Source organism: Tursiops truncatus, chromosome 15 (assembly GCF_011762595.2).
Source record: "Tursiops truncatus isolate mTurTru1 chromosome 15, mTurTru1.mat.Y, whole genome shotgun sequence".
NCBI lineage: Eukaryota > Metazoa > Chordata > Mammalia > Artiodactyla > Delphinidae > Tursiops > Tursiops truncatus.
This window is the reverse complement of record NC_047048.1, coordinates 63,039,354-63,057,433: the sequence shown is the minus strand read 5'-3', so window position 1 is coordinate 63,057,433 and position 18,080 is coordinate 63,039,354. Positions and strand designations below refer to the sequence as shown.

The 18,080-nt window shown below is 49.9% G+C and overlaps 3 protein-coding genes across 10 annotated transcripts in view; 2 read left to right on the top strand and 1 right to left on the bottom strand.

The window, feature by feature from the left end:
* The window catches only part of LOC101335493 (copine-1), a 38,471-nt gene extending 31,982 nt beyond the window's left edge, over positions 1–6,489 (top strand). For all 8 annotated transcript variants that reach the window (XM_019950723.3, XM_019950725.3, XM_019950724.3 and 5 more), the window contains 3 exons: positions 4,073–4,206; positions 4,350–4,586; positions 4,777–6,489. In XM_019950723.3, coding sequence (XP_019806282.1) covers positions 4,073–4,206; positions 4,350–4,586; positions 4,777–4,917 — 512 coding nt within the window. In that variant the 3' untranslated portion in view covers positions 4,918–6,489. The remainder of the gene's footprint in view (positions 1–4,072; positions 4,207–4,349; positions 4,587–4,776) is intronic.
* Positions 6,490–7,527: 1,038 nt separating this feature from the next.
* On the bottom strand, positions 7,528–12,240 carry SPAG4 (sperm associated antigen 4). The gene is made up of 12 exons (XM_073792935.1): positions 11,885–12,240; positions 11,264–11,429; positions 10,855–10,921; positions 10,609–10,670; positions 10,314–10,357; positions 9,955–9,980; positions 9,744–9,852; positions 9,403–9,478; positions 9,160–9,275; positions 8,670–8,837; positions 8,143–8,232; positions 7,528–8,055 (listed from the first exon to the last, which is right to left on the bottom strand). Exons 1-12 carry the CDS (start codon positions 12,173–12,175, stop codon positions 7,906–7,908), a joined length of 1,365 nt encoding a protein of 454 aa, XP_073649036.1. The 5' UTR covers positions 12,176–12,240; the 3' UTR covers positions 7,528–7,905.
* LOC101328055 (fer-1-like protein 4) overlaps positions 11,939–18,080 on the top strand; it is a 50,521-nt gene continuing 44,379 nt past the window's right edge. The window contains 4 exon segments of the mRNA XM_073792938.1: positions 11,939–12,080; positions 17,224–17,315; positions 17,485–17,526; positions 17,803–17,936. The gene's annotated coding sequence lies outside the window, so the exon portion shown is untranslated.

The window sequence follows — 18,080 nt, the reverse complement described above, 5'->3', positions numbered from 1 at the left end:
AGAGAGGCAAGGGAGAATGGGGGTGGGGAGATAGACACCTGACTCCATTGGCCAGAGGAGTGGATTTTAGAGCTAGGCCTCTGGAGTCAAATCTTCATCCTGCCACTTGCTAATCATATGACTTGGGGCCAGTTGCTTAGCTTTTGTGTGCTTTGGCTTCATAATAAAACTAAATATTATAGGATATTGAGTATTTAAGAAGATGCATATAAAGTTTGAAGCAGTAAGCCTGGCATATACTAAGTGTTCTCTAAACTATGAGAGCTATTATATTATCATTATTATCTTTGCCTAGAAGCTCACAGGGCATCAGTGGAAGCCTTGGTGCCTCCCTGCAGCTCTATTCATGGTACTTTTTGCCCCACACTCTTTTGTCTAGAGAGGGCCAAACCCAGTGTTTCCCTAGCACCCACACAAGAGCAACAAGCTGAAGTGGAAAACTTGACCTGACCTGATCTGACCTGGGTTTTTATTTTTGACATGGGTTCAGACTTAGAGAAAAGTTGCAAGAATAATTACAGGGATTCAGGTCACTGGGGATCCGGGGTCAGGGCCTGGGTCACAGGGGCTGTTGTTTACCTTCATCCAGATTCCTCAGACATGGACATTTTACCACATTTGCTGTGTCATTCTCTCACTCAGATTTTCTCTCTTCCTCCTCTCTCTCTCTCTCTATATATATATACATTTTTTTTCCAGAAATGTTTGAGAACTGTGGTGAATAATCCCTGCCCCAAGTTTGCCTCCATGGCCCCATCAACTTTACACTCATCATCATCTGCATGGCCCTTTATCCCTGAATACTTCAGTGTTCCCTAAAATCAAAGACATTCTCTTACATAACCACAGTGCAATTCTCAAAATCAGGAAATTAACATCAATACAATACTATTACTCAATCTATAAAATTTATTCAAAATTTTCCAGTTGTCCTCTTCTATAGCAAAAGAAAATCTTGGATCACACGTTTCATTCAGTTGTCTTCCAGAGTTCTTCATGTCTTTCATGATATTGACATTTTTTAAGGTTAAAGGCCAGATCATTTGTAGAATGTCCTTCAGTTTGCGTTTACCTGATATTTCCTCATAATTAGATTCAAATTATGCATTTTTGGCGGGAATACCACAGAAGCCATGCTGTGTATTCAGGAGGCACATGATGTTGATTTATCCTCTTACAAGTCATATTAACTTCGATCACTTGGTTAAGGTAGAGTCTACCAGGTTTCTCTACTATACAAGTCTGTTTTTTTCTTTTTTTTTTTTTGCGGTACGCGGGCCTCTCACTGTTGTGGCCTCTCCCATTGCGGAGCAACAGGCTCCGGACGCGCAGGCTCAGCGGCCATGGCTCACGGGCGCAGCCGCTTCGCAGCATGTGGGATCTTCCCGGACCGGGGCACGAACCCGTATCCCCTGCATCGGCAGGCGGACTCTCAACCACTGCTGTTTTTTTCTTTATATGTAATTAAAAAAAATTCTTTTTATGAAGTATAGTTGATTTACAATGTTGTGTTAGTTTCCAGTGTACAGCAAAGTGATTCAGTTTATATATATAAATACAGTTTATATACACACACACACATATATATCTTTCTCATATTCTTTTCCATTATGGCTTATTACAGGATATTGAATATAGTTCCCTGTGTTACACAGTAGGACCTTGTTGTTTATCTATTTTATGTATAGTAATTTGTATTGGCTAATCCCAAACTCCTAATTGATCCCTCCCCTATCCCCTTTCCCCTTTGTTAACCATAAATTTGTTTTCTATGTCTGTGAGTCTGTTTCTGTTTTGTACACAAGTTCATTTGTATCATATTTTAAAATATTTCACTTTTTATTTATTTGGTTGCGCTGGGTCTTAGTTGCGGCAGGCGGGCTCCTTAGTTGCAGCTCGTGGGCTCCTTAATTGAGGCCACCAGGCTCATTAGTTGTGGCCTGCGAACTCATAGTTGCGGCATGCATGTGGGATCTAGTTCCCTGACCAGGGATTGAACCCGGGCCCCGTGCATTGGGAGCTCAGTCTTAACCACTGTACCACCAGGGAAGTCCCTGTATCATATTTTAGATTCCACATATGAGTGGTATTATATGGTATTCGTCTTTCTCTTTCTGACTGACTTAGTGTGATAATCTCTAGGTCCATCCATGTTGATGCAAATGGCAATATTTCACTCCTTTTTATGGCTGAGTAGTATTCCACTGTGTGTGTGTGTGTGTGTGTGTGTGTCACGTCTTTTTTTAATTCTAATTTTTAATCATTTTTAATTAATTAATTTTTATTTTTTGGCCGTGCCGCGTGGCATGCGGGATCTTAGTTCCCCGACCAGGGATCAAACCCATGCCCCCTGCAGTGGAAGCACAGAGTCCTAACCACTGGACCACCAGGGAATTCCGTGCATTTCTCTAATAATTAGCAATGTTGAGCATCTTTTCATGTGCCTATTGGCCATCTGTATGTCTTTTTTTTTTTTTAATGTATCTATTTTTGGCTGCATTGGGTCTTCATTGCTGCATGTGGGCTTTCTCTAGTTGTGGCAAGCAGGGGCTACTCTTCGTTGTGGTGCACGGGCTTCTCATTGCGGTGGCTTCTATTGTTGTGGAGCACGGGCTCTAGGCATGCAGGCTTCATTAGTTGTGGCTCGTGGGCTCTAGAGCACAGGCTCAGTAGTTGTGGTGCATGGGCTTAGTTGCTTCACGGCATGTGGGATCTTCCCAGACCAGGGCTTGAACCGTGTCCCCTGCATAAGTAGGCGGATTCTTTTTTTTTTTTTTTTTTTTTTTGTGGTACGTGGGCCTCTCACTGTTGTGGCCTCTCCTGTTGCGGAGCGCAGGCTCAGCGGCCACAGCTCACGGGCCCAGCCGCTCCGCGGCATGTGCGATCTTCCCGGACTGGGGCACGAACCCGTGTCCCCTGCGTCGGCAGGGGTACTCTCAACCACTGCGCCACCAGGGAAGCCCGGTAGGCGGATTCTTAACCACTGTGCCACCAGAGAAGTCCCTGTATGTCTTCTTTAAAGAAGTGTCTGTTTAGGTCTTTTGCCCATTTTTCGATTGGGTTGTTTTTTTTGTTACTGAGTTGTGTGAGCTGTTTGTATATTTTAGAGATTAATCCCTTGTCGGTCGTATCATTTCCAAATATTTTCTCGCAGTCTGTAGGTTGTCTTTTCATTTTGTTTACGGTTTCCTTTGCTGTACAGAAGCTTGTAAGTTTGATTAGGTCCCATTTGTTTATTTTTGCTTTTATTTCTATTTCCTTGGGAGACCGATCTAAGAAAACATTGGTACAATTTATGTCAGAGGATGTTTTGCCTATGTTCTCTTTTAGGAGTTTTATGGTGTCCTGTCTTATATTTAAGTCTTTAGCCATTTTGAGTTTATTTTTGTGTATGGTGTGAGGGAGTGTTCTAACTTCACTGGTTTGCACGCGGCCGTCCAGCTTTCCCAACAGCACTTACTGAAGAGACTGTCTTTTCTCCATTGTATATTCTTGCCTCCTTTATCAAAGGTAATTGACCATAGGTGTGTGAGTCTGATTTTTTTCCCTTTTAATTAATAAGTATCCTTTGGGAGGATACTTTGAGGCTGTATAAATATCCAATCACTCATCAGTTTTTACCCTCTAGTTTTAGAATCCATTGATGATCCTTGCCTGAATCAGTTATCTCTGATTGTCAAATGATTCTATAATTTCTCCTTCTACATTTATTAAGGAAGAACGTTTTCTTCTCTCCCATTATTTAATATCTCTGTGGATTCTTATGTTATTAAATGGGTTATAATTCATTATTTTATTAAGTGGGTTATAATCTGATGCTCTCAGCACTCCTAGATTTGTTCAGGGGATTCCCCCTAATCTGGGTTTACTGTGGGTTACAGGGATGATTGGGTAGAACTGATGTTCTACCCAATGATGTGGGATGATGTGGGTAGAACTGTGGGTTACAGGGATAATTGAATGAAATGCACCCAGGTTCCTAAATCTCCTTGGCCAGTATAGAGTGATGTCAGGACTAGCTGAACCCTGACAGGCCCAGTATTTTACAGTATTCTTTGCCTTTCTTCTCTAGGCATCCAGGGCATTGTGGATGCTTACCGCCAGGCCCTGCCCCAAGTTCGGCTCTATGGCCCCACCAACTTTGCACCCATCATCAACCATGTGGCTAGGTTTGCAGCCCAGGCTGCACATCAGAGGACGGCCTCGGTGAGGGTCATGGGAGGTAGTGGGTGGGGAGAGGGGACTTGGTCAGGGCCTCCCTTGTAACAGGAGGCTTCTTGTCAGTGTGGGAATATGTGGCTGGAATGTTTAGAGGGTCTGCCTCAGTATATGAACGAACTTGCCCTTAGCAATACTTCGTGCTGTTGCTGCTGACCGATGGTGCTGTGACAGATGTGGAGGCCACACGTGAGGCTGTGGTTCGTGCCTCCTTCCTGCCCATGTCAGTGATCATCGTGGGTGTGGGTGGCGCTGACTTCGAGGCCATGGAGCAGCTGGATGCTGATGGTGGACCCCTGCGTACACGCTCCGGGGAGGCAGCTGCTCGTGACATAGTGCAGTTTGTGCCCTACCGCCGCTTCCAGAATGTGAGTAGGGACAAGCTCGGTGGAGTTTAGTCTTCCACCTCTCCCTGATGTGAGTGGGGATACTTACCCTTTCATCTGAGCCTGGGGCAGGGTTGGGTGTTGGATTTTGTATCCTTTCTGGGGTATGAAATGTAGACCTGGGGAAGCTGTCATGGGTCATCACTGAACCTGCCCCTCTTCTCCTTGGCAGGCCCCTCGAGAGGCACTGGCGCAGACTGTACTTGCAGAAGTACCCACGCAACTGGTCTCCTACTTCAAGGCCCAAGGTTGGGCCCCACTCAAAGCACCTCCACCTGCAGCCAAGTGCCCTGCACAGGTCCCTCAGGCCTAGATTCCCTTGGAGGGGTAGACTGTGGCCAGTCCTCAGTCCTGTGTTCCTAAGGTCCCCCAACCCTGTTTTATACTTTTATATGTTTTATACTTTTATGCTTACTTTTATACTTGCTATAGCCACTCTTGATCTCACCTGCTTGTCCCTGGAGCCTCTCATTCAGTAAAGATCAATGAAGACCACACTTTGCTACCACTCTGTGTTTCTGGGTGGGAGTCTGCTATTAGCCACATTTACTTCTCTCTGAGCTTATTTGTTGACCTTAGAGATTGTTGAGTGAAGGATTCATCTGATATAATAGCCCCACTCAAAGAAATTGGGTATTCCTGGTCACATATCTAGAGACACTGACTCTGTTTTTGAAAATGCAAAGACTGAATGTAAGCCAAACACCTAGCCTGCCCTGCCTCAGAGCAGAGCTGAGCTGTGAACACAGACAAGGTGGAAAGTGCTAGGGGAGGGGTGAGTTTTAAGATGGAGCAGGAGCTATGCTAGACTTCCTGGAGGGATGGAGCAGTGGTGGTTCTAGTCCTAAAAATGGGCTATAAGCCTAAATTTTTTAATAGCTAATTTTTTTCTTACTAGAAAATAAATATGTATATTCATTTTAGGAAAAAATAAATATCACCCAAACTCCTATGTCCCAATAAAATATTTGGTGCATATTTTTTAATACTTTATGCATATTTTTAGTGATACATGTTTTTTTGTTTTACAAAATTGGGATCATACCATACATACTATTTTAGTATGCTTTAAATGTTTTTAAAATGTGTGCTAGTTAGTACAAAATTATTTCAAATATAAATATTGTATAAAATAGATTATGGAGCAGGGTGTATTTTCTAGGTCTGACAGATTTTTCCCTAAATAGATATTATACTGTTTGCACTTTGTTTTTATTATATTTTGGGTATTTTATCCATTAGAACTTTACTGCTGACCTCATTTTTTCTAATGCTTGTGTATTACTCTGTGTATGAGTGTACTATAGCTTATTTAGCCAATCCCTAATTTATCAAGATTTGGGTCCCTTCTAGTTTTCTTCTGTTATAACAAACAGTGCTGTAAGGAATATCCTTCTACATTTATCTGTGCATTTACAGGAATGTTTCTGAAGGATTTATTCCTACAAGTGAAAATGCTCAAAAGATAAGAATATTTAACATTTTAATAGATATTATAAATTGCCTTTCATAACAATTTTTTACCCATTTTGTTAATCTGACAGGCAAAAAAAATCTCATTTTTAGTTTGAATTTATTTATGAAGGCTAGGTATCATTTTATATGTTTATTTGTCGATTGTATTTCTTCTGAACAGCCTTTTTATAGATTGTTGTTGTTGTCCTTATAGCCCTTATTCTGTTACAGTTATTCAGTTATTAATACATGTTGAAAATATTTCCTCCAAGGCTATTGTCTTTTCAGTTATAGTATCTTTTGGTCTATGTAACTCTTCGGATATGGAAATTAAAAATTTTTATGTATACCAACCTAGCTTGCTTTTTAAGAAATTATCCATACATCATTATTTACTTTTCATGACATTAAACATTCCCTTATATTACCATTTCTATTGTCTCCATATTATTTTTGTAGTGTACTTTGTCTTCTTAGATACTATTTCCAGTTTTTTCCTTCATGAACAACAGTAGGATGGACATCCTTAAAGTATTAACTTAGATTATACCTAGGTATCCTTTGGATCCATGCTTAGAAGTGGAATTGCAGTGATTAAAAAGTATAAAAAAATTTAAGGCTTGGGGCTTCCCTGCTGGCGCAGTGGTTGAGAGTCCGCCTGCCGGTGCAGGGGACACAAGTTCGTGCCCCGGTCTGGGAAGATCCCACATGCTGCGGAGCGGCTGGGCCCGTGAGCCATGGCCGCTGAGCCTGCGCGTCCAGAGCCTGTGCTCCGCAACGGGAGAGGCCACAGCAGTGAGAGGCCTGCGTACTGCAAAAAAAATTTAAGGCTTTTGGTACTTACTATGAAGTTGCCCTCTAGAAAAGCTGTATTAGTTCATTAGTTAGAAAACCTTAGGCTTTAAGAGTAATAACCCCAAAATTTAAACAGATGGATGCATGTTCCACTCCCCCCACATACTCATGCATTCCACTTTCTAGAGGTGTAACCACTGTTAATAGTCTATATATTCTTCCAAAACATGAACACACTACAAAGGATCCTAATAGTCAAGATGTTGCACGTTTCTTTGTTCACACTTGTTTTCCTTTTCTCCTCTTGGCCTGGGCAGAACTCATTAACCCTTTAATGTCCGTCTCCTCCCTCTTTTTCCCTCCCATTCTACTTTTGACCCTTAGAGTGAAGAGTTCTTGGATCAATGAATTCTCCCATTTTTCTGGAGCATCGTCTCTCCCCTATCAGGGTCCTTGAGGGCAGGGACTGGTAAATACTAGACCACCTGTACTGTGCCTAGCATAGTCGTGCACTCAGGTCCCAGTAAAGACAACCTGAGTAAAGGCGACCAGGCCTGCATCAACTCTGACTCAGATGCTTCCTAGAGGTTCTCAAGTCTCCCTAGTTTTTACCTGAAGGGGTAGTTCCTCCTCCACCTGCACCTAGCAAGAGTTGGGGTGAGAATTGAGGTGCACAAGCATGGCTTCATGCTGACTGGCAGCTCTGCAAGAGGGTGGTAGGCTTGGGGTCCTGCTGTGTTTGAGCTCTTCGTTAGCTGTGTGACCTTGAGCAACTTTCCTGACCTGAGTGGCTTCCGCCTCTGTGGCTGTGAAGATTAGTTAGGGTAAGGCATATAACGTCCAGAGTACTGTCTTGTGCACATGGTAAACACTCCATAAACATCATCTACTGCTGCGCCCTCAAAGAGGGCGTTTCGGTAGACCCCCCAACCATGTTTATATACCAAAGGCAACTAGAGCGCCACACACCCTTCTTCCCGCAATAGCCCTCCCAGCACTGATCCAGCTTCTTTCAGCATAGACCTCCACTCTACTCCAACAATCAGCATGTTTAATGGGCCCCCCCTGTGGCACTGTCCCCTGCCCCCTCTGAGGTTTGAATGCCATGGGCTCGGACTCGATACAAGCATGTGAAATGGGGGTGGCCCCAGTTGCTTAGAATCTGGATCTTCACCTTGGGAAAGGCAGCTGGGGGGTCATTCTGGGGAGACAAATGGATCATGCCAAGGCCTGGTCTCCCAAGGACTGCCTTCCTCCCCAATATTCCTTCACTGTGAGACAAACATACCTCTAGGTGGAAAGTCTGAATCTCAGATTTCTCCACATCGAAGGTGAATTTCCCCAAGAAAACTTCAGTCTCATCATCAACCTGGAGGCCCTAGTAAGTGAAGAATGAGTGGAGGAACAGTGAGGCACAGGTGGAGGAGGGAGAGTAACTGTTTAGCACCAACTCTGTTCAGTATCTGTATGCATATTCTCATTTATTTTTTGGTGTTAGGATAGTATAGTGTGGAATGTGGGCTCAAAGAAATCAAGTTGCAAATTTTAGTTCGACCACTTGCACTTCATAGGTGGTTGTGTGGATGCAAGGATATATAATCCATGTAAAGTACTCTGCACGGAGTAAGCACTCAATAAACCATAACTAATATTTGAATATGGTTATAATTATAACCTGCAGCAGCCTTGAGAGGCAAGTGGTAGTATCTCCATTTTATGGATGAGCGAGCAAAGACTCAGTAGTCTCAGTTTTCATGACTGCCTTGTGCTCTCTAGGCAAAAATCCCCCACCTCCTTGGCCTCAGCCCCACTTACATAGACTGCGAAGTCACGCGGGGCGCTCTTGGCTCCCCGGGTGTGTGCCACGCTGGGCGGTGGATGCTGCAGAGTGATGTCGCTCAGCTGCACACGACCCGGCAACTGGATCACCACCTGGCCCTGGTCGCCCTCAAAAGCCCAGCAATTCCCAGGGAACACATCTGGCTGCAGGCGGGCAGACAGACACACAGCCCATCAGAACCACAGGACAGGTTGACCCCATCATGGGCCCCGCCCAGTCCTCCAACCCCAGCCCGGTGTCTGCCCAGGGCCCCAGTACCTAGTAGGGCCAGGTCTCTTCAGTATCATGTCGTTCTCGGCCTCACCCCAAACAAGCCAGGCCCTGCCTCCAGGACTTCTGCCCAGCAGGGCTCCGCCTGGCGCCACGCCCTCAGTTCAGTCAGGTCCCACCCCAGGGGAGCTGCGGGGGTCCTTTTCCCAGAGTCCCGCCCCAGGTCCCGTTCAGGGATCTAGGTTCCAGGCCCACCTCCAGGATAACCGTGGGCGGTCGCGCATAGTTCCAGAAGCTGAAGCGATTCCAGAAGTAGGCAGTGTTCGCATCCTCGTAGTCGGGGGACGTCTTCTCTAGGTCGATGGAGGCTCCTGGAGCAGGGAGAAGCAACCACTCAGGGGCTCCTAGGCCTGACTGACAGCTGGGGCAGGGTCTGTTTGAGGTTGGTCTCCTGGAGCCGCTCATGTGCATAGTTCTGCCTGTGTCTCTGAGTCTTACCCACAGAGCTCAGCGCATAGTCGGGTTTCCGCACAAAGTCCTCACTCAGCCTCTGGAATACGAGTTTGGCCACTCTCTGAAAAGAGAGAGGGCAGGGCCTGGAGGGGCGGGGCTTGCGGGCAGCTTTTATAGTGGGGCAGAGTTCTCTGGGGATAGACTTTGTGGGCCCCGGGAGAAATTCCAAAGGCGGGGCTCTAGGCAGGGCCTTAAGGCTCAGGACTCAGGGAGCAGAGCTGCAAGGTGGGCCGGGACTGTGCAATGGGCAGAGCCACGGGGCCAGGCTCCTGGGGCCCGAGCTCCTGGACCTGGTTCTGAGAACAGGATGAGTCTGCGGGGCTCACCTCGCTGTTGGCTGCGCGAACGCTGGACACCTCCTTGTGGAGTTTAACCAGCTCAGCCCGGAGCTGCTGCAGCTGCTGCTCCTGGGAGCGCACGCGCTCGTGGTATTCGCTGCAGACAGAAGGTTGGCACGGTGCAGTTGGCTCCCTGTCCCCCTGGACACTTCAGCACCTTTGAGGCCCCCAACTCCCCACCCCAGGTGCTCTCTCTCACCTTAGAGTCAGTATCTCCTTAGGTTCCTGTTGGAGGGAGGAGGGAGGGACAAAATACAGTGCTGCTGAGCTCCCACCCACCTCTGTTCCCACCTCAGTGTGGGAGGCCAGACTCAAAGGGCCTTGCTTCTGAGGACTGCCAACCCCTGCCCCCCTGCCCTGCCCTTCCAGGACCTCTCAGAGACAGACCCTCAAGCACCTCTGGGCACAATCCTTCAGAAATCTCCTGTTTATATCCAGCCTTTCCTTAGGGTTATAGCTTCCAGCACTGCCCTGCTCCCAGCGGCCCAGGGGACTCCACACAACCTGCAGGTTCACAGCCTGCCAACCACCCACCCCGGGACAGTCTCCCCGACTCACATTCTCCAAAGGAGGGGCCAGGTACCGGAGTCCCCACCAGAGTGCTGGAGAAAGAGGGGGCTGGTCTCAGGGGAAGAGAAGGGAGAGGGTTTCCCTGGCATAAAGGGGACAGCGGGGAGAGAAGAGGCTTGAAGGGGCTGAGTCTGAGGGGGGGACTAGAAGGCTCTGAAGGGGACTGTGAGGAGCTGTGAGCCTCTGAAGAGACTGAGTGGGCTGAAGGGTACAGGAGAAAATGTACCACGTTTGCCTCCAAAGCAGCCAGGGCTAGGGCCTAGGGAATTCACCGCCCTCTCACCTGCCAGAAAGAGGCTCAGCAGTGACACAGCCGTGAGCAGGAAGCGGACGGAACAGACCTCCCTAAAGAACCGGAGGGAGGCTGAGGCCCCGATACCCTAGCGAACCCCACGGACCCCACCCCAGTGTCCTAGACCCAGCTCCTGTGAACACAGGTGTGAATCGGCTCAAGCCGCAGCCGGGTCTGGCCCTGCTCCCCACCCCCTCAAGGAGCAGCCCCTGGGGCTCCCCTTTCCCTCCCTCTGACCTGTACACACTGACCAGCACACCTCCTACCAGGGATAACAACACGCTCAGCACCTGGAAGAGTGGGCCTGAGGAGAAGAGAGGGGGCTCAGAGAAGGGACTAGGCTTAGGGAGGGGGAGAGGTGAGGGGCTCACAGAGCGTGGTGTTCGAGGTTCAGAAGGGGCTTAGGAAGGGGGCTCGGGGATAGGGACTCAGGAACAGCGGTGTGGGCTAGGAGAATTAGATGCGGGCGAGGAGAATGATTTGGATTCTCATTCTCAGGGAAGATGGATCGGGCTCAGAGAAAGAGCTGGAGAATCAGACACGGGCTGGGGGCTCAGAACTGAAACCAGGGCCCCAGAGGTGAGAAATGGAATTCGGAGAGGGGGGCCAGAGGGTCAGAGGGGATCTGGGCTGGCCTGGCCCGTACTCAGGAAGCTCTTGGACACTCGCGGGGGAGGTATCTCCTGCCTCGGATCCAGAGTCGAGAGGTCGAGCTGCTCCTCAGGGACACCGGGAGAGCCAGCCGGTTCTGCGGGAGCCCAAGGGGCTCCATTGAGGCCTTGCGCACCGCAGGCCCGCTGTTTCCCCGGCACCTGGCCGCAGGTTCCCCAGCCCAGAAGCAGAGCAGCCTCAGGGGCTTTGGTCCCAATGCAGCCCCATCCCGGGTCTCTCGCAGCACTCTGACGCCCCCGCGCCCAGAAAGCTCGGTCTAGACGTGGTCCCACCTCCCAAACGGTGGCCCCGCCCCCAGCCTTAGGTCTTGATACGGCCCCATTTCCCTGGTAGCCAACTCATGCTAACACCGAGGCCGCGCCTCCTCAGTGGTGCCCAATCACAGGACTTTCCCCGCCCCACCCCAGGACAGTCCACCACACCGAGGCCCCCCTTTGGGGCATCTTATCTAGTACCTCCTGTTTTCACCCTACAGGTCCCGCCCCTTAGGAGGCGCCCAGATAGTTTTATCCCGCTTCCGCGCCAAGCCCCACCCCTTAGGCCCCTCTTCTCCCCCGGTTTCGACCCCGCCCGCACCCGAGGCCCCGCCCCTCACGGTTGCCGCGCCAGAGGCGGTCGGCCCGCTGTGGCTCCGAGGCGCCGGCTTCAGCCGAGAGCTTTCAGCCTTTGTGGTTCTTCCGGGCACTCCAGCGCTCATGGCGGGCTCACCGCAGCTAGAGCCCCGGCCTCTTCTGCCCTCGGGCTCCCCGGGCTCCGGCCCAGCTGACCGGTGCCCGCAGCTTTCCCCCGAGGTGATGCTCATAGAGCTGTTGCTGTTGTCGCTGTAGAAGTTGGGCGTGTGCTTGTGCGGGAACGCGGCAGAGCCCGGGCGGGGTCTTCGCTGCATCCTGACCCCGGGCTGCCCCCCTCACGGACGCCAGAATCACCGCCTGAGCCGCCAAGGCCCTCGGCCCTCCCTCAGCAGGTGCGCGCCGCCGGTACCCCAAGGACTCTGCGTGCAGCCAGCGTGCCCGGCGGCCTGACCCAACCCTCTCCCCTATATCTGGGCCTGGCTGCTGACTTCATAGAGGAGACCAGGGTCTCCGCCGAACGCTCTGGTGTGGAGTCACAGAGCTAGTTGTGACGTCACTGGGGAGCCTTGGCAGTCTCTCTTATTCTTTCCCAGGTTAAAGCAAGCAGCACTTCCCAGAACACCCCGTCCAAAACTGCACTCTGCGTAAAAGAATTTCTGTCCCCCTTCCTGCTTTGTTTTTCTCCTTAGCACTTATTACTGACATGCTATGTGTTTTCTTTTTCTTTCTTTCTTTCTTCCTTCCTTCCTTCCTTCCCTTCCTTCCTTCCTTCCTTCCTTCCTTCCCTTCCTCCCTCCCTTCCTTCCTTCCTTCCTTCCTTCCTTCCTTTCTTCCTTTCTTTCTTTCTTTCTTTCTTTCTTTCTTTCTTTCTTTCTTTCTTTCTTTCTTTCTTTCTTTCTTTCTTCCTTTCTTCCTTTCTTCCTTTCTTCCTTTCTTCCTCTCTTTCCATAACCTGTTACTCCCAGTACAGCAGTAAACTTTATGAAGGCAGGGATTTTTGTTTTGTTCACTACTGTATCCTCCAGTGCCTAGATAGGCCTAGCATGTAGTAGGTGCTCAAATATCTGTGAATGAATAAATGTTAAGGAGCAAGGGATCACCCACAGCACTTCTCAATAAAGTCTTTTTAGTTTCTTAGTCTCTTTTGCTCTACAACCCTTCAGGCCCCTCCTCTCATCCTAGTCATTAGGCCAGAGAACTCTGACCTCAGGGATCTGTGGGTTCCTCTCCCAGACCCATATTCACCAGGGGTCTGTGGGGTGAGAATTCAGTACCCACCAATCTCCATACCCACACTCAGATCATCTGAGTCACCTAGAAGGGAATGAGGAATCACACATGATCACAGCCAAGCGACCAGATGTTCCCAAACTCCTGCTGTGTAACAGGATAGTACCAGTGCAGCTTATAGAAATTCAGGTTCCCAGGCACACCTTGAGATATTACTTTAGCATTTCTAGAGTGGGCGCAGGAATTTTCATGTATATTTTTTTAAAGATTTATTTATTATTTATATATTTTATTTATTTTTGGATGTGTCAGGTCTCAGTTGTGGCATACAGGCTCTTCCTTGCGGTGCGCGGGCTCCCCTCTAGTTGTGGTACAAGGGTTTTCTCTTCTCTAGTTGAGGCTCGCGAGCTCAGTAGCTGTGGCATGTGGGCTTAATTGCCCGGAGGCATGTGGGATCTTAGTTCCCCGACCAGGCATCGAACCCACGTCCCCTGCATTGTAAGGTGGATTCTTTACCACTGGACCACCAGGGAAGTCCCAGAATGTGCATTTTTTTAAAAATTAATTATTTATTTTTGGCTGCGTTGGGTTTGTTGCTGCACGCGGGCTTTCTTTTTTCTAGTTGCAGCGAGCGGGGGCTACTCTTCATTGCGGTGCGCAGGCCTCTCATTGCGGTGGCTTCTCTCGTTGCGGAGCACGAGCTCTAGGCGCGCGGGCTTCATTAGTTGTGGCACGTGGGCTCAGTAGTTGTGGCTCACGGGCTCTAGAGCACAGGTTCAGTAGTTGTGGCGCATGGGCTTAGTTGCTCTGCGGCATGTGGGATCTTCCCAGACCAGGGCTCGAACCCACGTCCCCTGCATTGGCAGGCGGATTCTTAACCATTGTGCCACCAGGGAAGCCCAAAATGTGCATTTTTAACAACCACATGTGTGATCCTGATTAGGGACCATACTTTGAAAAGCAGTGCAGTTCATCCTGTGCATATTACACAGCTAGGCAAATAGGTCCAGAGAGCGGAAAGGATTTTCCTGAGACCAAAGATTAGAATTCCAAAATCCTGCCCTGGAGTTCAGTACTCACCAGTAAACCACCAGTAAACCCCAAGTGAAGGACCTCTAGCTTTTGGTTAAGAAGTGTTTTGAACACCTGCTATGTACAAGCTAGGGACACACATTCAGTCACTCATTAATTCAATAAATGTGTTGAGTGCCTCCATGCTAATGCTGGGAGCTAGGGGATTCATTTATTAATACATCCATTCGGGCCGTGTTTTGAGGGTTTGCAATGTGCCAGACCCTGAGCTGGGCATTGAGGACAGTGAAGTGAACAAGGAACAACATGAGGTCCCATGTCCTTGAGTCCTCACAGGCTAGCAGAGACCAGCCTGGGGTCTGGCCCTCTCCCCTTGCCTCCATCCCCACCCTGTCGCAGCTCCCACCCTACAAGGAGGCAGGAAGGAGGCTGAAGCTGGTGCAGGCAGGGAGGACTGAACTGACCACAGGGACCTTACCCCTATCTCTCTGTCTTCCCACTTCCTCCCTACCCGTGACCCCCAGGCCTGCTGATCTTGTGTTTGACTAAAGGGCAGGGATTGCTGAACCTGCTGGGTGAGTCCAGTGAGTCAGAGGCGATTCAGGTGGGTGCGCAGGTGGGCAGGAGGGCAAGCAGGCAGAGGCAGAGCCATTGGCCCTGGGACAATGGCTCTGACCGTGTGTGTGCGGTGACTGACAGGGCTGCCGGGCACCCATGACCTACAGGTGAGGCTCAGCTTTCGAGGTGAGGTTTGCAGGGGTGCTCTGAGAATTTTTGGAACTGGAGAGCTCCAGTTCCTCCATTCCCCAGGCCCCCCACCCCATCCCTAGGCATCTCTACAGCCTGTCCCCTTTCTCCCCAAGTCCAATGTCTCCAACTCTCTGCTTCCCTCCCTCCCTATCTTCTATGTCTCTTTAAGGGTGAGTCCAGGGGGATTAGACCCTGGGCCAAGAGTGAATGGAGGGATGATTTTTTTGTGTGCGTGGGGAGGAGCTGATAAATGACTAGATTCAATTCTGAGCAGGTTTCATCCAGAAAACAAGGAGAATTCACTGTGGTCAAGAAGCAGATATCAGTGAGGTCAGTGGGGTTGGATTCTGGATGGGGAGAGGCTGATCTGTGCCCCATATGAGTCCATCCTTGGTTTGGGAGGTTTATTCCTGGCTTTGGGAGGTATAGTCTCAGGAGGTGGGGTTGATTTCCGGCTAAAGAGGTTAGACTCAGTTTGGGCAAGTCAGAATCAAGACTGGGGGGGATTAGTTCTTGATTGGTAGTTAGCCCCAGATCAGCCCTAGTTTGGGAGGGTTGGTTCCAGGTTTAGGAGATCAGTCATAGAGTTAGCTCTCAGTTTTTAGGGTTGGCTCCTATTTCAGACTCTGGATTAGGGGTCAGTGTCAGCCCAGCACTGGGTGTCACAAGGTTCCTCCAATTCCCAGCTGTTCCGTTGGCCACACTATGAGGCTCCACTGGCTGGGGAGTGACTGTCTGTACAGGTGGTCAGCGGCAGCCATGTGTTCAGCCCCAGATGAGCAGGCCTGGGGAGCCAAGGATGCAAGTAGGGAGAGAGGGTGGCTTGCGACCATTCTCCTGGGTCATTCTTCTGCTTCATGCCACACCCCCAGGTCTCTGGGGACGCTGGTGATATCCCTGCAGCAGCTACAGACTGCAGGGCATTTGGTGCTGCAGGAGGCCCTAGTGGATGAGAATCTGCGCGTGTCCCCAGTGAGTTCCATCAGCCCCCAGCCTGCCACCCCCAAGCCTGAGAGTCCCTCTAGATAGAGGGTTCCGTTTCTCCGGGGGGAAAACCCAGACCCAGACAGGAGTGGTAACAAGGCCCCTGAGCCAGGGCGCCTTTCATTACAGCCCCCAGGCCAAGATTCAGGTTCAGCTCTGAGGGCCAGAGTTGTGTGGCAAGGGAAGATAAGGAGCTCCGTGCTGCTCCCTGACCCCGTACCAGGCGCAGCTCCTGTAGGGGACGAAGATGAACCTGGCTGGATTTTCCTGGTGTTTCATGGAGGGGCAGTACAGCCTGGTAGAAATGAACCTGGGTTCAAATCTCAAGTCCACCACTTCCCAGCTGAGAACTTGGACAAGTTATTCAGCTTCTCTAGGTTGTTTCCTCACTTACCTTATGTGGAGTTGTACAAAATGTCCAGCTTTTCATTCAGTCTTTTGTCATTCGCTGAGCTCTGAGTATAAGCCAAGTGCAGTGCTGAGCAATGACGACTGAGTGGTGAACAAAACCACATAAGGACTTGCCCTCTTAGAGCTCCGTATCTGAAGAGAGAGGCAAACATTAAACAAATATTCACACAAATAAATGTAAAATTGACACCGATTGGTGTTACAAAAGAGCTGGTAGGGGGCTGGGAGAATGTATAACAGAGGGATGTGACCTATTTGGGGTTCAGAAAAGGTTCCCTGAGGAAGTAATCTTTGAGCTTGGAATTGAAGGATACGATAGGTGATAAATAAGTGGGAGGAGAGAATGTTGCAGGCGGAAGAACCAGCATATGCAAAAGCCCAGCGCCCTGAGAGAGCATAACCAGGGTGCAGGGCAGGAGCAGACCCCATAAGGGATGGGACTGGAAATGTTGGCAGGGGCCAGATCACGCAGAGCTGTGAAGGCCACACTAATGGATTTCCAAGAGCGATGAGAGAATTTTGGAATTGTGTTGGCCCCCTTAAAGAGGTTACTTGCATCAGGTAAGCTCTTGATAGCTTATGTTTTTTGTTTTTTTTTGTGTGTGTGGTACGTGGGCCTCTCCCGTTGCGGAGCACAGGCTCCAGACACGCAGGCTCAGCGGCCATGGCTCACGGGCCCAGCCGCTTCGCGGCACGTGGGATCTTCCCGGACCGGGGCACGAACCCGTGTCCCCTGCATCAGCAGGCAAAGTCTCAACCACTGCGCCACCAGGGAAACCCTTGATAGCTTATGAGTACTCACTATTATTAATGATCATAGAGGAACCACAAGTCATCAGAGATGCAGGCCAGGAGGGTCTCTGTTTATAGGTGGAATAAAAGGCATTGTCTTTGGGCTTTTCTTAGCATCAGGGTAGTTTGAGGGGTCCAAGGCCTACTGTGTATCTGGTTTTAGGTCCAGGTGGAACTTGACCTGAAGTACCAGCCCCCAGAGGGTGAAACTGGAGCCTGGGCAGAAGAGGACTTTGGAGCACCCATTCAGGACAGGTAACCCTCCCACCCACCTAACCAAGGCCCAGGCAGGCCTTGGTAAGAGAGAAGTGGTACCCAATTCCACTGTGGATCTGCTGGATATGGTGACCCTTGGACCCGTGCTGCCCAGGTTGTAGCTCTGTAGTCAGGCATGGCCCTCTCCTGTCATTTCTCCTTCTCCCAGCTCAGAGCTGATCATTCCCAATGTGGGCTTCCAGGAGCTGGAGTGAGTATGTGGGGATGACCTGGGATTACAGGGTCAGTCTTGGGATTGGGAGCCAGTGATGTGGGGTCAGTCCCTGGGTCTGGGATCAGTACTGGACCAATTCCAGGGTGAGAACTCAGTCCTAGAATCAGGGGTCAATTCTGGAACTAGAGGTTTCCCAGGTTAGGGGTCAGACCAAGGGGCAGGGGTGGGTCCTAGAGTCAGGGAAGTCAGAGATGGGTGCCCAGAGATGGGTGGTAAGTCCAAGACATGTTCCTTGATGGCCTTTCCTGTGAGGCCTGGGGAGGCCCGGCTGGAGCAGTGGGCAGTGGCATTGGGCCGCAGGGCGATGAGGACAACAAGCTGGAGCTGGAGCTGGAGGACAAGCCTGATGTGGAGCTTTCTGGCGTCGCGTTCAGCCCCCTCAAGAGGTAACTTGTACCCACTGAGCACCTGCTCCCATAGCCTAGCAGTGTGTCAACCTCACTCACTCATACATGCAGGCCTGTGCCTGTCCACCCTCACAAACACATGGTCTCAGGGTATGGGTGGGGGAGTGGATATCCTGGGGTCAA